We start from the raw sequence: 14,766 nt of genomic DNA, 5'->3' as shown, positions 1-14,766 counted from the left end.
GCACATAGGCCACATCCTGTGTATAGGGGGTGGCACTTTGCATTCACGGCGTGCTTGAACAATCATCCTTCCAAAGTCGATCGATTATTGTACAATAACAACTTTAGTGTGCCGCGGGATACAGTTATCGCCAATATATACATTTTAGTGGAGTTGTGCGAAACCAGGTTATTAATTTTAAAATCCATATTTAACTCTGGGTTCTACTCTATATGCAGATTTATGAACGTTCCCTGACCAAATCAATGTGGGAATATTCAGGCTTTGAAATTGCGAATTAGCATGAGAAATGCATACCCAGCTTTTCACGGTGATGATGTCAGTGTAAATGACATCATGTCAGTCAGGAAGAAGCCACCCCGGCCCTACACACCATGAGGGGCTATCACTGACAACAGATGCTCTGCCCACACACTGGTTGGAACAGGCTTTGCACAGACAATGGGTCTGGACTTTGGAGGGTGGCACAATGGTTGGAACTCTTTAATTTTAACTGTAAGCACATGTCCCAAAGTAAAAAAACAAGATTAGCTGAGGCGCTGTATCCATGCGGTTTGGAATTTCTGGAGGAGCTAGCTACTCTCCTCCAGGCACCTATACCAGATACGAGCACCGACGTGTGTCTCCTATCACCTGGCGCGCCGGACGTAGTTGCCTCTGTAAACCAACAGGCCCCTAGCTGTTGGACGTGTGAGTCATCCTGGGCGCGAGCGTGTGTCAGAGTTTCTATCACAGTACCAACTAATGAAACCCGATTTGTGAAGGAAAAATTAAATACATTTACGGTGGGCCCACCCTCATTGCTGGAAATCACGTGACGACCAGGTCATTCATTATCGCGTGGCATCAAGCTGTCGCTTTATTTGATGGCAGACATGATCACGAGTCTCATAATTCACATTTATCGAGTCGTCCGGACGCCTCGGGATTGCAAACACGAACATCAGCTTTGAAAATGACTTCAATGCGAAATAGCTCTTATCGCTTCATCCGTTCCCAGACAGTTTTTGTATACACAGAAACACTGTTAGGGCCAGGCCTAGCAATTTCCTCGTTCCTGTTTAAAGGAGCCTAATTAACGCGCCGCCAAACACCAGCTCTACCCTTTAGATGCAAGCGCGTCTCCACAAGCGCGTCCACAGACTACAATCGCCAAAAGCCCTGCGCGTGCCCATCTCCTGTCCCACTTCCGAGGCAAGTCAGCAACAATAGATCTCGCTGGCGACCGCGCTTTCGCGCTGCGTTCGCCAGGCGAGACCTAAAAATGTGCCCTTGTGCAATGTAACTGGTGCACATGTACAGCGCTCCAAGTCCTTATAATCTGCTTTGCGCTATATAAAACAAGCTAGGATGGTAGAAGGAGGGAGACAGCTAGTGAAAAGGTGTGGAAGGGACAGGTCAGCAACAAATGGTGAAGGGGCATTCGGGGAAGTGGCATGCGGGGAAGGGGCATGCTGTGTTGGGAGTGAGGTGGTGGAAGGGACAGGCCAGCAACAAATGGGGAAGGGGCTTGTGCGGAAGGGGCATGCAGGGAAGGGGCAAGCAGGGACAGGAGCGAGGTGGTGGAAGGGACAGGCCAGCAACAAATGAGAAGGGGCGTGCGGGGAAGGGGCATGCGGGGGTGAAAGTGAGATGGTGGCAGGGACGGGAAAGCAACAAACGGAATGTGGAAGCTGGAAAGTTAAGAAAAATAACTAAATAAAGTATGTCACAAGTGTATGGCCAGTGGAAGGACATAAAGCCAAGCAGGAAGCTGTTGGTAGGAGGAGGCGGAGTGGACTAACTCGAAGAAAGAAAAACAAGAGTGACATGGGCGCCAACCAATAGAAAGTAAAGGTAAGTAATGGGCAGGGTCCAGGTACCCTTTGAGATTTTTTTTTTAGTTACAAAAGATTTTGCAAGCACAGTGCAGGTGCCATGTAGGGGAAACCTAAGAAGGACGGTGGCGCAAAGGGAGGAAATGGAGAAGAGGAAAAGAAGAGAACAGAGACTGCAACATTGGTAAAGGACAGAAGCACACAACGGATAGAAGAATGCAGGGGGTGGAGAAGCATCAAGCAAGAGAAACACCGGGGAAAAGGGAGAAGCAATTGATGGTGAGAGCAATAATGGTGAGAGTAATGCAGGGGAGAAGCACACGAGAGAGAGAAACAAAGCACAGGCTGGTAGGAGAAAAGTACACAAGCGAGAGCACGTGTGAGAGAGCAACATCTAATGCGAGGGGTGTTTGAGGGGATAGCAAATGAAGGAGAGATCTAGAAAACACACAAATGCTCATGGAGCACATAACCAAAAAAAAGTTCCTTGAAAGTGAACAGTGGAAGGTCATATGTCCAATCAAAGAGATGGTAAAGAGGATATGCTTCATTGGGCGGGACAAACACAAGATAAATAAACTGAGACAAGGAAGTCATTCCATAACAAGCAAGGAAATGATGGGCAATAAAGCCAATCAGTGGTAAGCAATAAGTGGGCTGCAAGCACCTGCAACTTCTTGATAAGCCCAGAATAGGTCTTCTGCAACCAGACAGCTTGCGCTGCCTGGTAGGCGAGACCTAAAAAGGGAACACTCAAAATGCTACATGAACATAGCATCACAAAGGCATTTTTCTTAAGTAGGACTTCAATACTGACCGGGTTCAGCGCGTTTGGTCTCAGGGATGCTTGTGTGACAGGAGCACTCTCCCTCTTCAAATTTTGTGTCTCTATTTTCACTGGATGCATCTCCTCTTTGACAATAGGATCCAAGCCCATCTTGGAGCAAACAAAAAAACTGACAGTGAGAAGGATCCAAGGGCTGCAGATCAGGAAATAAAAAAACAGAACTCCCATATTTCTCACATAGCCAGTTTTCTTAACCCTCTAAGTGCCTGTTGTCTCCCATCACGTTTTTCACTTAACTCCAAATCACAGGATGTTTTCCTTAGCTCTTCTTTCCTGCCAATCTCAGTCTTCCCTCTTAACCCGTTTCAATTTTTCTCTTTGTTTTTTGATGCTCTCCCAGCCAACATTATCATTAATCTTTCCTTTTCCTTACTATTCCTCCGACTCTCTAATTATTGATAATCATCCAATGTGTCTGTTCTCCACCACACAGATCTCCCCCGCCTTTGCTTATTTTCTCCAACAGATACATTCTACAGTACGTTATTATAATTCTTCTCTCTTTTTCTCCCACAAGCATTCACCATCCACAATATTTTCAATGCCTTCCGGCTTTCTACTAAGGGCCACCCACTTATTACATCCCTTCTTTCGATTCTTGGTCACACAGCTGTTCCCATCCCTCCTGAGATTCCAACATAAAAATCATTTTCTTCTGCTCTTGTACCCCTTTCCCATACATCAAACACTGCTACCCCCTGCTTTCTCTTCGCTGCAGCAACCATACTACCTTCTTCTCTCTCACCCCAGCACCTAATGAGCGTGTCCATCTAAACACCACTCTCCGTCATGGTGTACTCGTACCATGGGCACGAATGTCTGCTCGTTCCACTGCTCTCCCGCCCTACAGTGATATTCCTTCTTATCCTCCCGGAGCTCGAAGCCTGCAAATAAAGCAGATAATAACTATTTAACATTCAGTTACATCAATGCTTGGTCTATACTCAAGCAAGGAAAGTTTGCTAGTTTAAAGATGAAAGAATTTAGAGCAGGGATCAGAACCTCCCCACTGACATAATTCTCTGTGTCTCCAGCCCAAAAAAACACTATTAACAATGATCAGTTTACTCTGCCATGTAGACTAACGTCTAGGATTTTAATTAGAGGTAATAACTATGTCTCCAACACATGCTAGTTGGAGTTAATGAGTAAAGTTTTCCAGCGAAGGGGCCTACATTATATGGAAACATTACCTTTATGTAGATACCTGTATCACAAAGATTACTGAGTCATAGGAATCTACTATTATCCATGTACAACAGAAATCTGGCTATTCCCTGGCTTTCAAAAGTGATATACAAACCACACCTCACACATCCAACAGAACTCATACATACCACATACAACACTTTGATGCCTTACAGTCACGGGCAACTCACAGTTGTGGGGAGGGGGAGGGGGTTCTCCATGCAGAGGCTAAAGGCAATGGGGAGTCCTGGAGGGGTCAACCCACGGTGGACTCGGGCTCTGAAGTGCTGGGGGACCTCGCTGGGACCGGTGGGCCACCTGGATTCCAGGCATCAGGTTTATTTGTCCTCAGCAGGCTGAGTGTCTTGGAAGTTTCTTTTAAACAGAGCTGCTGTTTACAGGAGATCCGGTCTTTGTTGAAGGCAGTCATCCCTCCCAGGGTTCTGGAGGTCGCAGGCTGCAGGACAAGGCAACTTTTGGCGCAGTATCTCTGGAAACTGCAGACGGGCCAGTAGGGCTAGGGCCAAGTCAGTTCTTATTTACAGTCTCAGAAAAAGAAGAACAAACGGCTGACCAGGGCCAAGCACATCAGATTCCAGTGTATAGTAAGTAAGTTAGTGATGCAAACACTTCCTGCATCCGCCGTCCAGAGATGCAATCACTGACAAATTGTTATGAAGGAAGGTGGAATGTGCACTTGTTGTCAAGTAATTCAATTCAACCAGATCTTATTCCAAAATCGCTCAGTTATTATTTCGGAGCCTTAACGAAGTTCCCTAGGGGACGAAACGCGTTGGCTGTATATCAGCTTTAAGGTTGAACTTAATAAAGAAGCGATTTTGGAATAAGATCTCGTTGAATTGAATTTGCTTGACAACGAGTGCACCTTCCACCATAACTTATTTTCAGTCTCCTTTGCTGGGCGTCTTCTATTTGTCCAACTTCTTCTTCTTTGGTTGCAGGAATAGGTCTTCTTGGTTCAGGGCTGCCCAATAAATATTGTATTTAGGGGGCGTTTTAGGGGTATCGACTTCAGTAGCCAATGAGCTACTTACCTTAGGGTGACTACGTCCTTGGTATGCTCATCGAACGTGGGGGAGTGGGACAATCCCTAATCCTGATTGGGAGTACCGGCCATCTGCAAGATGGCAGGCACTGTAGAGTGGGCTCCACCTCGCCTACCCCACCTGAGGGGTGGGGTTGGCAGAGGTGGGCACACCTTCTGGGTTGGCTAATTTTTCCCGCTGGTCTTCCCGCCAAAAAGGTGCCCTCTAAGTGCATTTTTCATTAAATTCCACACAGGCATCAGTGTGGGTTTAATGTGCTGAGAAGATCGATACCAAACCTCCCAGTTTTCTGTAAAGCCATTATGGTGCTGTGGAGTTCGTAATGAAAAGCTCCCAGCACCATATACTCTTAATGGCATTACTGCACTTACAATGTCTAAGAATTGATCTAGACACTGTATGGGTACAGGGCTAATGCACCTATACCCTCACCACTGGTATAGTGCACCCAGCTAGAGGGGTGGCTGACCTATGCCAGGGCAGTGGGTTGTAGGCATGGCACTCAGGGATGTGTGCCATGCAGACTCTTCACTCTGTTCTGCACCAAAACACGAAGCCTGTAATGGCAGTGTGACTATGTAAAGGTACAGGGCCTCTAAGGGTGGCACAATAAGTGCCTCAGCCCTTAGAGGCCTTCCCTGGCCACAGTGTTCATGGTACCCTTGGTACCTTTTACAAGGGACTGACATGTGGCCAGAGAGGTGCAAACTGGGAAGGAACACAGGCCCTGGCAACCTGATTGGCAGGGACCCAGGGCACATAGAGTCAAAGTGCATCAGTAGTCTGGCAAAAAGTGTGTGTGTGTGGGGGGGGGGGGGTGTTACTGCAACAGAAACTCATCTTCCTACAGCACACCTTTGTTGTTCCTAACTGATTCCGAGTTAGTCTGAACCAAGGTGCTATTTATGGCACCACATAAATAACGATACCCCAGGGGGAGTTATGTATGTGGTACGATAAATGGGGTCTAACCGGAGTGTTTGGTGCTTCACACATCAAAATCTGCATGGTACGGTAAATACAGTACACTTTTTCCCTGTTAAATTTTGTCAGGCTTGATCTGTCGAAGCTTAATTGACCGGTGAGATGTTTAAGGCACCCAGTGCTACCTGAATGCATTAACTAACACCCAACTTAGAATTCCTATCTTTGCGCAAACAGGAATTTACAAAGGGATCAGAAGAAACTGATCCACTCATGATTTGGGCCTTAATCATAATCTCATAATCTTATAAATTCGGAGTCAAAACTTTTTAGGTTTTTTTGAAGCAGCACCTCTGGTTCAATTCTAAGGTTCCCACAACCACCAGTACAGAACTTATGGTCCAGGACACACTCCAGCCGAGGCCACCAGCAAGGTCAAGGTGATACTGGTCAACTGGTCACTTCATGAAGCGGCCTTTTGCAGCTTGCCGTCTCTCTGAAACTACACAGGTCAGTCAACTGATCCCTGAAGCCAACTTCTTTGCCCTGGGTACAAGAAGGAGCAGGTCCAGTCTTCTTCTGATCATCCGCAGGTACAGAAAGTGTTTTGAGGAATGTGCCTTGGGGTGCTACATTTATGATTGGAACTAGCGAGAGGATGGGGGTGGGTCCTCCCTAACCAATGGGGTACAAGTTGCTAGGGCAACCCTCCCACTTTTGCAACCGTTCCTGTTTGCCCTACTGCAAACAATCACACAGGGTACCTTACACCTAAAATTCAAAATGGGGGGAAAACCCTTGTGCAAAGCTCTTCTGTCCTCCCAGAGGAGTGGCCAGGAAGATGAGGAGTCCACTCACCTATGTACACTTCAAACCAGTTCTGGGGCTACCTTACCTCCCACTGGGTTCAGAGACAGCATGGCTAGTTGTAGGCCTTGGGGATAAAGATGTTCCCTTCTTTCAAGGTTTTCCTTACACTAAACTATGAAACAGACAGGTCTGACTTCTATTCGTTTTAAGTTATTGAAGTTCATGGGTTTACCCAAACTGTCCTTCCTTAGCTGATACAAATCAAATTCTTCACACCCTGTCCATCTTGATCTAAGACATTGTTCTGCTCTGGGAGCAGTTGTCACACTCATTAAAGTCAAACACTTGCTGGGCAGCTGCTGGCAGGCTAATGTAAATTAGCCTCCATTAGCTCTAAATAGGCAGGAAAAAGTTAACATTCCAAACGTTACCTTTCTTAATGAACGAATTGGACTTTTAATAAATAGGAAAAAATAGTGATTGAATGACCATTTTATTTGTTTTCTATCAAATGTTAGATTGAAGAATATGTATTTGGCATCCTGCCTTGTGGGCAACCAGGTAAACTGAGTGGCGACGTCTTCATATTTAAAAGCAGTATTTCCGCCGGTCAAAAAGGGTATTTAGAGAGATCCAACAGCAGATTTTAGGCTGCTGCAATCAGATTACATGTGGTAGGACTGAAGCCATGTTTAAACGGCCAGCTCTGTGGACAGCACCTTAGGTGCTGCAGTCATCAGGTGGCATTTAACTTCAATTTATTGGGTGAATTTCATACACTATACACTAGGGACGTACCGGCAAATTATATAATATCAATCTGGGGTATGCTAATTTAAGCATGTTGAAAAGGAGAGCACATACATTTTACTCCCGTTTGGAAGGGGAGTTCACAAACCAGCAAAAATATGGTCCTGATGAAAAAACAAAATTCTGGGTCGACGATGCAGAAAGGCAAATTTGCTAAAGCAAGGTACCAAGCAAAAGGTTGCTGCAGAGATGAACTGCTTTAACAAGTAAAGTATGAGAATCGGGACTCAATAAATCTGAAAAATTATACCAGATCTGCAGTTCTAGTGAGTTGAATTCTCTAATCGACTTCTCTGTAATACTTGACAAAGTTGTGTGATTCTATGCAAATATTTTATTTCAGTCACCCTTTTCTTCATTATGACATGCGAGAACACCTTCAATTAGGTGAGTGCAGCATGTCTGCTGTAGAAAAATACTCGTATTATTTAAAAGACCAAACTTTTGCTCCATATAGAATACAAATCTAGCCCACATATAGCGTACACATGACCCCCTGACTTGGCTCTTAGTTCCCTAATCAATTCACATCATTTTTAATGCTTCCTTCTCAGACACCCCATGGATCTGCCGAGCCAACAGCGGAGGACGATCCTTTTCACACCTGGCAGTCAAGGCCTGGAACAACCTTCCCCTGCATCTCAGGACAGCTCCGTCGTCAAGCAATTCAGACGAGAACTAAAGACCTGGAGTTTTGAATGATCAAAATTCCACGCAGCAGTAAACAGCTCCACCGCCTCAAGACCCTCACGGGTGATTTATCACGCTCTATAAATGATTGAATCAATCATTGAAAGGTATAGTGGTAGATAACAAACTTACCATGGGGGACCATGTAAGCACGGTGACCTCCGCATGCTTCATGGTGCTCAGAATAATTAGGAAAATTAGGTTCTTTCTGTCTGAAGCGAGCTTGAGGACAGTAGTGACGGCACTTATTATGTCGCGTCTTGACTATTGTAACAGTCTATTTCTTAATATCCAAAAACAACATCTGAATAGGCTGCAGGTTGCCCAGAACGCAGCAGCTAGACACCCAGATTTATCTCAGTTAAGAAAGAATTTTAAAAATTACATTGGCTTCTAATATATCTGAGATCTCGCTTCAAGGCGCTGTGTATTGTGTTCAAGGCTGTGAATGGAACGGGTCCTGAGTTTCTTAAAACTAAGTTCTCATGGTATATTCCAAGCAGAAATTTAAGGTCCACAGGTTCCAAACAAGTGAAAACCCCCTCTTAAGAAAACAAACTGGGGGGGTAGAAGCTTTGTTTATTGTGCCTCTAAAGCTGGGAATGAATTGCCCTTCATTCTGAGAAACGCCTCTGACCTCACTTCTTTTAGGAGACACCTTAAGACATGGTTCTTTTCCCAGTTTTAGATCTTTGCCTCGCAGGTATTCAGTGCTTAGCGCCAGGACACCCTAGGGTAATCGTGCGCTCTACAAGCTTTAATAACATAATAACATAACATTGAAAGTAAACAAAATTCTCCAGAATATAAGTAGCAATTTGTAGGAGGACATAAGCTGACATTGTCTTGACCTCTTCCATTGAACACACAGCAAATGTGACAAAATAAAAAGAAGATTGAAAGGCCTCTTTATTGCTCATTCAATTTCTGAATGAATAGAAAACCTGTTCTTTGCCAGCTTGAACTCTCTCACCAGAACTGGACAGTAGGCCCTAAAATAGGTTGCCCTGATAAAATCTGACTCGTCATAGTGAGCGGGCAAGTAGATATCTCGAGGCCGGAGTACGTATAGTATCTCTAAATGTCTGCTGTGGCCAAAGGTGTAAGGGTGTGAAGACCTCGGCACTGAGAATAGACATATCGTACAGTTGGAGTGCAAACTGTGGATGCAAGGATGCATGTTGGTGTCTAGAATGTGGCCGAAGGAGGACCTAGTGTTAAGAGCATTTGTGTAGCACTTGATTAGCAATCTCGTAATTGAATGGCTGCCATCTGCATAGTCCGATAGTGCTTTTAGCATATCGGCAGTCTTCACAGTTGAAGGTTTTTTTGTTGGCACGAAGAGGTGACTGCTAGGGTGGGAAAAGGTAAAGACTCCGAGACCAGACAGGAGCGTTCAAAGCATTTGCTTATCATGCTACTTGCAGACTGAAGCTATACTGAATACTAAGGACTAGGAGTGCTAGTTGTGTTTCCAAAAATGTTTCCTGGTACACTTTACCAAAAACTCACTAACGGGATTAAATGGCTTGGTCAGTTGAACTTGAGAGCTGCAATGTACACCTTGTGTGCGGCTGCACTCTCAGTTGTGGAAAAGGTGGGAATTTTCTGGTGACTTCTGAGAGAGATACCGCACTCAAAGAGGGGTGCTTGACGTACACACAGCCTAATGGCTGCATCTCTAGTGGTGGAAGATGTGCACACGCCGCACCCAGTCAAAGGGGCAGGAGTGCCCAACTTGTGATGCACAGAGGAAAAAAGGCGAGGCACACTAACCGGGGCTGCACCGCACGGGATAGGACAAGTAGTGCACAAGCACCACAGCTCAATCAATCAATCAATCAATCAGAACATTTATAGAGCGCGCTACTCACCCGTGAGGGTCTCAAGGCGCTGAAGGGAGGGGGGGTGCTGCTACTGCTCGAACAGCCAGGTCTTGAGGTGTTTCCTGAAGGTTAGATGGTCCTGGGTCAGTCGTAGGTGTGAGGGGAGGGAGTTCCATGTTTTGGCTGCCAGGTAGGAGAACGATCTTCCTCCGGTGGTGGTTCTACGAATCCATGAGATGGTGGCGAGGGCGAGGCTGGCGGAGCGGAGTTGGCGGGTGGGAGTGTAGAACGAGAGGCGGTTGTTGAGGTATTCGGGGACCATGTCGTGGAGCACTTTGTGTGCGTGGGTGAGGAGCCTGAACGTGATCCTCTTGCTGACAGGGAGCCAGTGCAGGTTTCTCAGGTGGGCGGATATGTCGCTGTGGCGAGGGATGTCGAGGATGAGTCGTGCGGAGGCGTTCTGTATGCATTGCAGTCGTTTGGCGGTGGTTCCTGCGTATAGGGCGTTTCCGTAGTCCAGTCGGCTGGTGACGGTCTTTCTGGTTTCGGTGGGGATCCATCTGAAGATTTTCCGGAGCATGCGCAGGGTGTTGAAGCAAGAGGACGAGACGGCGTTGACTTGCTTGGTCATCGTGAGGGAGGAGTCCAGGATGAATCCCAGGTTGCGTGCGTGGTCCGAGGGTGTCGGCGCGGAGCCCAGTGCTGTGGGCCACCAGGAGTCGTCCCAGGCGGATGGGGATTGTCCGAGGATGAGGACCTCCGTCTTGTCTGAGTTCAGCTTCAGGCGACTGAGATTCATTCATTCTGCGACGTCTTTCATTCCTTCCTGGAGGTTGGTTTTGGCGGTGGCTGGGTCTTTGGTGAGGGAGAGTATCAGCTGGGTGTCGTCGGCGTAGGAGATGATGTTGATGTTGTGTCTGCGTGCGATGGCGGCGAGGGGACTCATGTAGATATTGAAGAGTGTTGGGCTGAGCGAGGAGCCTTGGGGTACGCCGCAGATGATCTCGGTGGCCGCTGAGCGGAAGGGAGGGAGGCGGACTCTCTGGGTTCTGTCAGAGAGGAACGAGGTGATCCAGTCCAGGGCCTTTCCTTGGATCCCAGTGTTGAAGAGGCGGGTTATTAGGGTGCGGTGGCATACGGTATCAAAGGCTGCCGAGAGGTCCAAGAGGATGAGGGTGGTTCTTTCTCCGTTGTCCATCAGGATCCTGATGTCGTCGGTGGCTACGAGGAGGGCCGTCTCGGTGCTGTGGTTAGCTCGAAATCCGGACTGGGACGGGTCGAGCAAGTGGTTTGCCTTGAGGAAAGCAGTCAGCTGTTTATTGACGGTCTTCTCGATGACTTTAGCCGGGAAGGGAAGAAGAGAGATGGGGCGGAAGTTCTTGAGGTCTTTGGGGTCCGCTGTGGGTTTTTTCAGAAGAGCGTTGATTTCTGCGTGCTTCCAGCTCTCGGGGAAGAAGGCTGACGCGAAGGAGATGTTTATGACGTTCCGGAGATGGGGTGCGATGATGGTGTCGGCTTTGTTGAAGATATGATGGGGGCATGGGTCGGAGGGGGAGCCGGAGTGGATGGAGTTCATGACGTTGGTGGTGTCTTCAGTGCTGATGGGGGTCCAGGCGCTGATGGTGGTGGTGGGGGTCGTAGGTTCGGTGACAGGAGGCGGATTCTGGGGTCCGAAGCTGTCGTGTATATCTGCGATCTTTCGGTGGAAGAACGTGGCGAGGGAGTTGCAGAGTTCTTCTGACGGAGTGATGTAGTTGTTGCTAGCACTGGGGTTGGAGAGCTCTTTGACGATGTTGAAGAGTTCCTTGCTGTTTTGGGTGTTGTTGTCTAGTCGCTCTTTGAATGATGTCCTTTTGGTGGTGTGGATCAGCTGGTGGTGTTTGCGGGTGGCGTTCTTGAGGGCTGTCATGTTTTCTGTGGTTCGTTCGTGGCACCAGGTTTTTTCGAGGGTTCGGCAGGATTTCTTTGAGTCTTTGAGGGCGTCTGTGAACCACTGGGTTTTCCTGTTGCCGGTCTTGCCTGGGTGGTTCTTCAGTGGAGCGAGGTTGTCGGCGCAGTTGGTGATCCACTGTGTGAGGTTGTGGGCTGCGTCGGTGTCTGCGGTGTTGGCTGGCAGGTTCTGGCTCAGCGATGAGAGGAGCTGGTCTGTGGTGATTTTGCTCCAGCATCTGTGTGGGATTTGTTGAGTACGGTGGTGGGATATGTTCTTTTTGAAGGTGAAGTGGATGCATCTGTGGTCGGTCCAGTGTAGTCCGGTGGAGTGGCTGAAGGAGGCTGCACCGTCTACATGAAGAATGAGAAAAAGTGACCAGCATGAGGGAGCAGTTCACATTTGTAGATGCTCTGCGGAACAAACCCTGTAAAAAGTGGCTGGGCGGTGACAAATGATGAAGAAGCTTTGCTAGTTTACTGTGGGGGTGCTATAGAGCACACCTCTACCAGAACCAGACTTGTAGCAGGGGGTGAGCAAATGATGAATGGTGCTCTGCTAGAATGTCATGGGGAGTGCGTAGCACACTGGTGCCAAAATCAGACTTTAGGTCTTGAAAAATCATAAAAATGTTACTAGACCTATAGGTCTAGCGACTTAAATAATCTACTCAACCCAATTATAATTAAAATTACCCGTTTTACGTTTTTACTGATTTTTACAGATAAATACAGACAGAAAACCATTTATTTTCTTGTCCATATTTATTTTTTAAACGTGGGTAAAAACGGAAATTGAGTGCTTTGAGTGTAAATACACTTTGCCATGACTGCCAGTCCAAAAACTGTTTGGATTGATAGGTATAGAGGTTAAAAAAGAAAGTAATTTTAGTAAAGAGGCGTAAACAGCAGTAGATATGCATAAGGCTGATACTGAAATGTCCATATTTTCATATAAGTGTATTGACTTATCTTCTGCGGATGTTCATATCACTGAAACCTGGCAGGCATTCAAGCATGACTGCATATTTATTGGTTAAATAAAGGTGGAAATCTACCAGTTTCAGCTTTTTTCCCCACAAACCTGATAATAAATATGGATAAATACAGATAAAGTTGACAAAAAATAAATATGAAAAAATACAGGCGGAAATGTCCAAAACATAAATACCATAGAACCGGGAGCCCTTATTATAATGCTCTTGACATATAAACTGGTTTCGAGTTAAGTGATCCTGGAAAAATATTTTAGTTCACTGAGCAGCCATTTTCTTCTGTATCACTTTCAATAATTACATACCTAAAGCATGGAGTGGTAGCAGACTTAACTGCAATCAGCAGATTTTCCATTGAAATGACCACAATATTTCCTATGGACATGTGGTTTTACTAATTAAACAATTTAGAGTACAATGTATGGAGATCAAATTTCTGAAAATATTTTTCATTTGCACATTGCTGCTAATATGCAGTTGTGATTTGTTCTGCTCCTATTTAAATCTTTGCTTGCATCAAACTTCTGATTTAATTAAAACAAAAACTCATTTGTAGTTCTTGATATATTTTGACTCATTTGTAGTTCTCGCTATATATTGAAATACTTGTTCTACTCATTTACTGGCTGTTTAAATGTTGTGTGTTAGAAATAAAACCCGGCATCCTATAGTCTTTTCTTTCACAATGATTGTCAGACAGCTCACTTGACAAAAACCTCTAAATGCAATTAGATAAAGAAAAGTAACCATTTTCCAGGATAGGATACGAAATATTTAGTAAAAAGACAAGCTGAAATTTGACCCCTGTCCTTGAACAGACAGCAAATCTGCTAAGATAAAAACAAGATTTAAAAGGTGTCTTTATTGCTCATTCACTTTGTGAATGAACAGAACACCTGTCCCTTCCAGCTTAAGGTTACTCGCTAGAACAGAGGAGTAGGTACTAATAATAGCTTGACCTGATTAAATCTGACTAGCCATAGGGAGTGGACGAGTGGATTTTTTGAAGCCTGGACTGGTATCAGAGGGCAGATGAGAACGGTGCTCTGTGGGTATATTGGGAATGGTAGCGTGGGGCGCAGATGAAGAAGGTGCTCTGCTGGTGTATTGTGGGGTGATGCGGAGCACACCAGTGCCACTATCAGACTGGAAGCAGGGGGGCAGATGAAGAAGGTGCACTGCTGGTGTAATGTGTGTGTGGGGGGGGGGGGTGCTGTGAGTGTACCTGTGCCACTATCAGACTGGAAGCAGGGGGCTGATGGTGAAGGTGCACTGCTGGTGTAATGTGTGTGGGGGGGGGGGGTGCTGTGCAGCGTACCTGTGCCACTATCAGACTGGAAGCAGGGGGGGCAGATGAAGAAGGTGCACTGCTGGTGTAATGTGTGTGTGTGTGTGCGGGGGGGGGTGCTGAGCAGCGTACCAGTGCCACTATCAGACTGGAAGCAGGGGGGCAGATGAAGAAGGTGCACTGCTGGTGTAATGTGTGTGTGGGGGGGTGCTGTGAGTGTACCTGTGCCACTATCAGACTGGAAGCAGGGGGCTGATGGTGAAGGTGCACTGCTGGTGTAATGTGTGTGGGGGGGGGTGCTGTGCAGCGTACCTGTGCCACTATCAGACTCGAAGCAGGGGGGCAGATGAAGAAGGTGCACTGCTGGTGTAATGTGTGTGTGTGCGGGGGGGGTGCTGAGCAGCGTACCTGTGCCACTATCAGACTGGAAGCAGGGGGGCAGATGAAGAAGGTGCACTGCTGGTGTAATGTGTGTGTGTGGGGGGGGGGTGCTGTGCAGCGTACCTGTGCCACTATCAGACTGGAAGCAGGGGGGCAGATGAAGAAGGTGCACTGCTGGTGTAATGTGTGTGTGG

At 46.7% G+C, this 14,766-nt stretch overlaps 1 protein-coding gene across 3 annotated transcripts in view; it reads right to left on the bottom strand.

The window, feature by feature from the left end:
* LOC146863473 (uncharacterized) overlaps window positions 1-14,766 on the bottom strand; it is a 336,901-nt gene that overhangs the window by 316,457 nt on the left and 5,678 nt on the right. The window contains exons 2-3 of one of the 3 annotated variants that reach the window (XM_085642897.1): window positions 3,469-3,548; window positions 2,635-2,754 (exon numbers count right to left, since the gene is read on the bottom strand). In XM_085642897.1, the coding sequence (XP_085499023.1) occupies window positions 2,635-2,754; window positions 3,469-3,548 (200 nt within the window). Of the gene's footprint in view, window positions 1-2,634; window positions 2,755-3,394; window positions 3,549-14,766 lie in introns of all 3 variants that reach the window. The other 2 variants (XM_085642899.1, XM_085642898.1) reach the window with 2 other exon arrangements.

Source organism: Triturus cristatus, chromosome 2_2 (genome assembly GCF_964204655.1).
Source record: "Triturus cristatus chromosome 2_2, aTriCri1.1, whole genome shotgun sequence".
Taxonomy (NCBI): domain Eukaryota; kingdom Metazoa; phylum Chordata; class Amphibia; order Caudata; family Salamandridae; genus Triturus; species Triturus cristatus.
The sequence above is the reverse complement of the archived record's forward strand: the minus strand, read 5'-3'. Positions and strand labels throughout refer to the sequence as shown.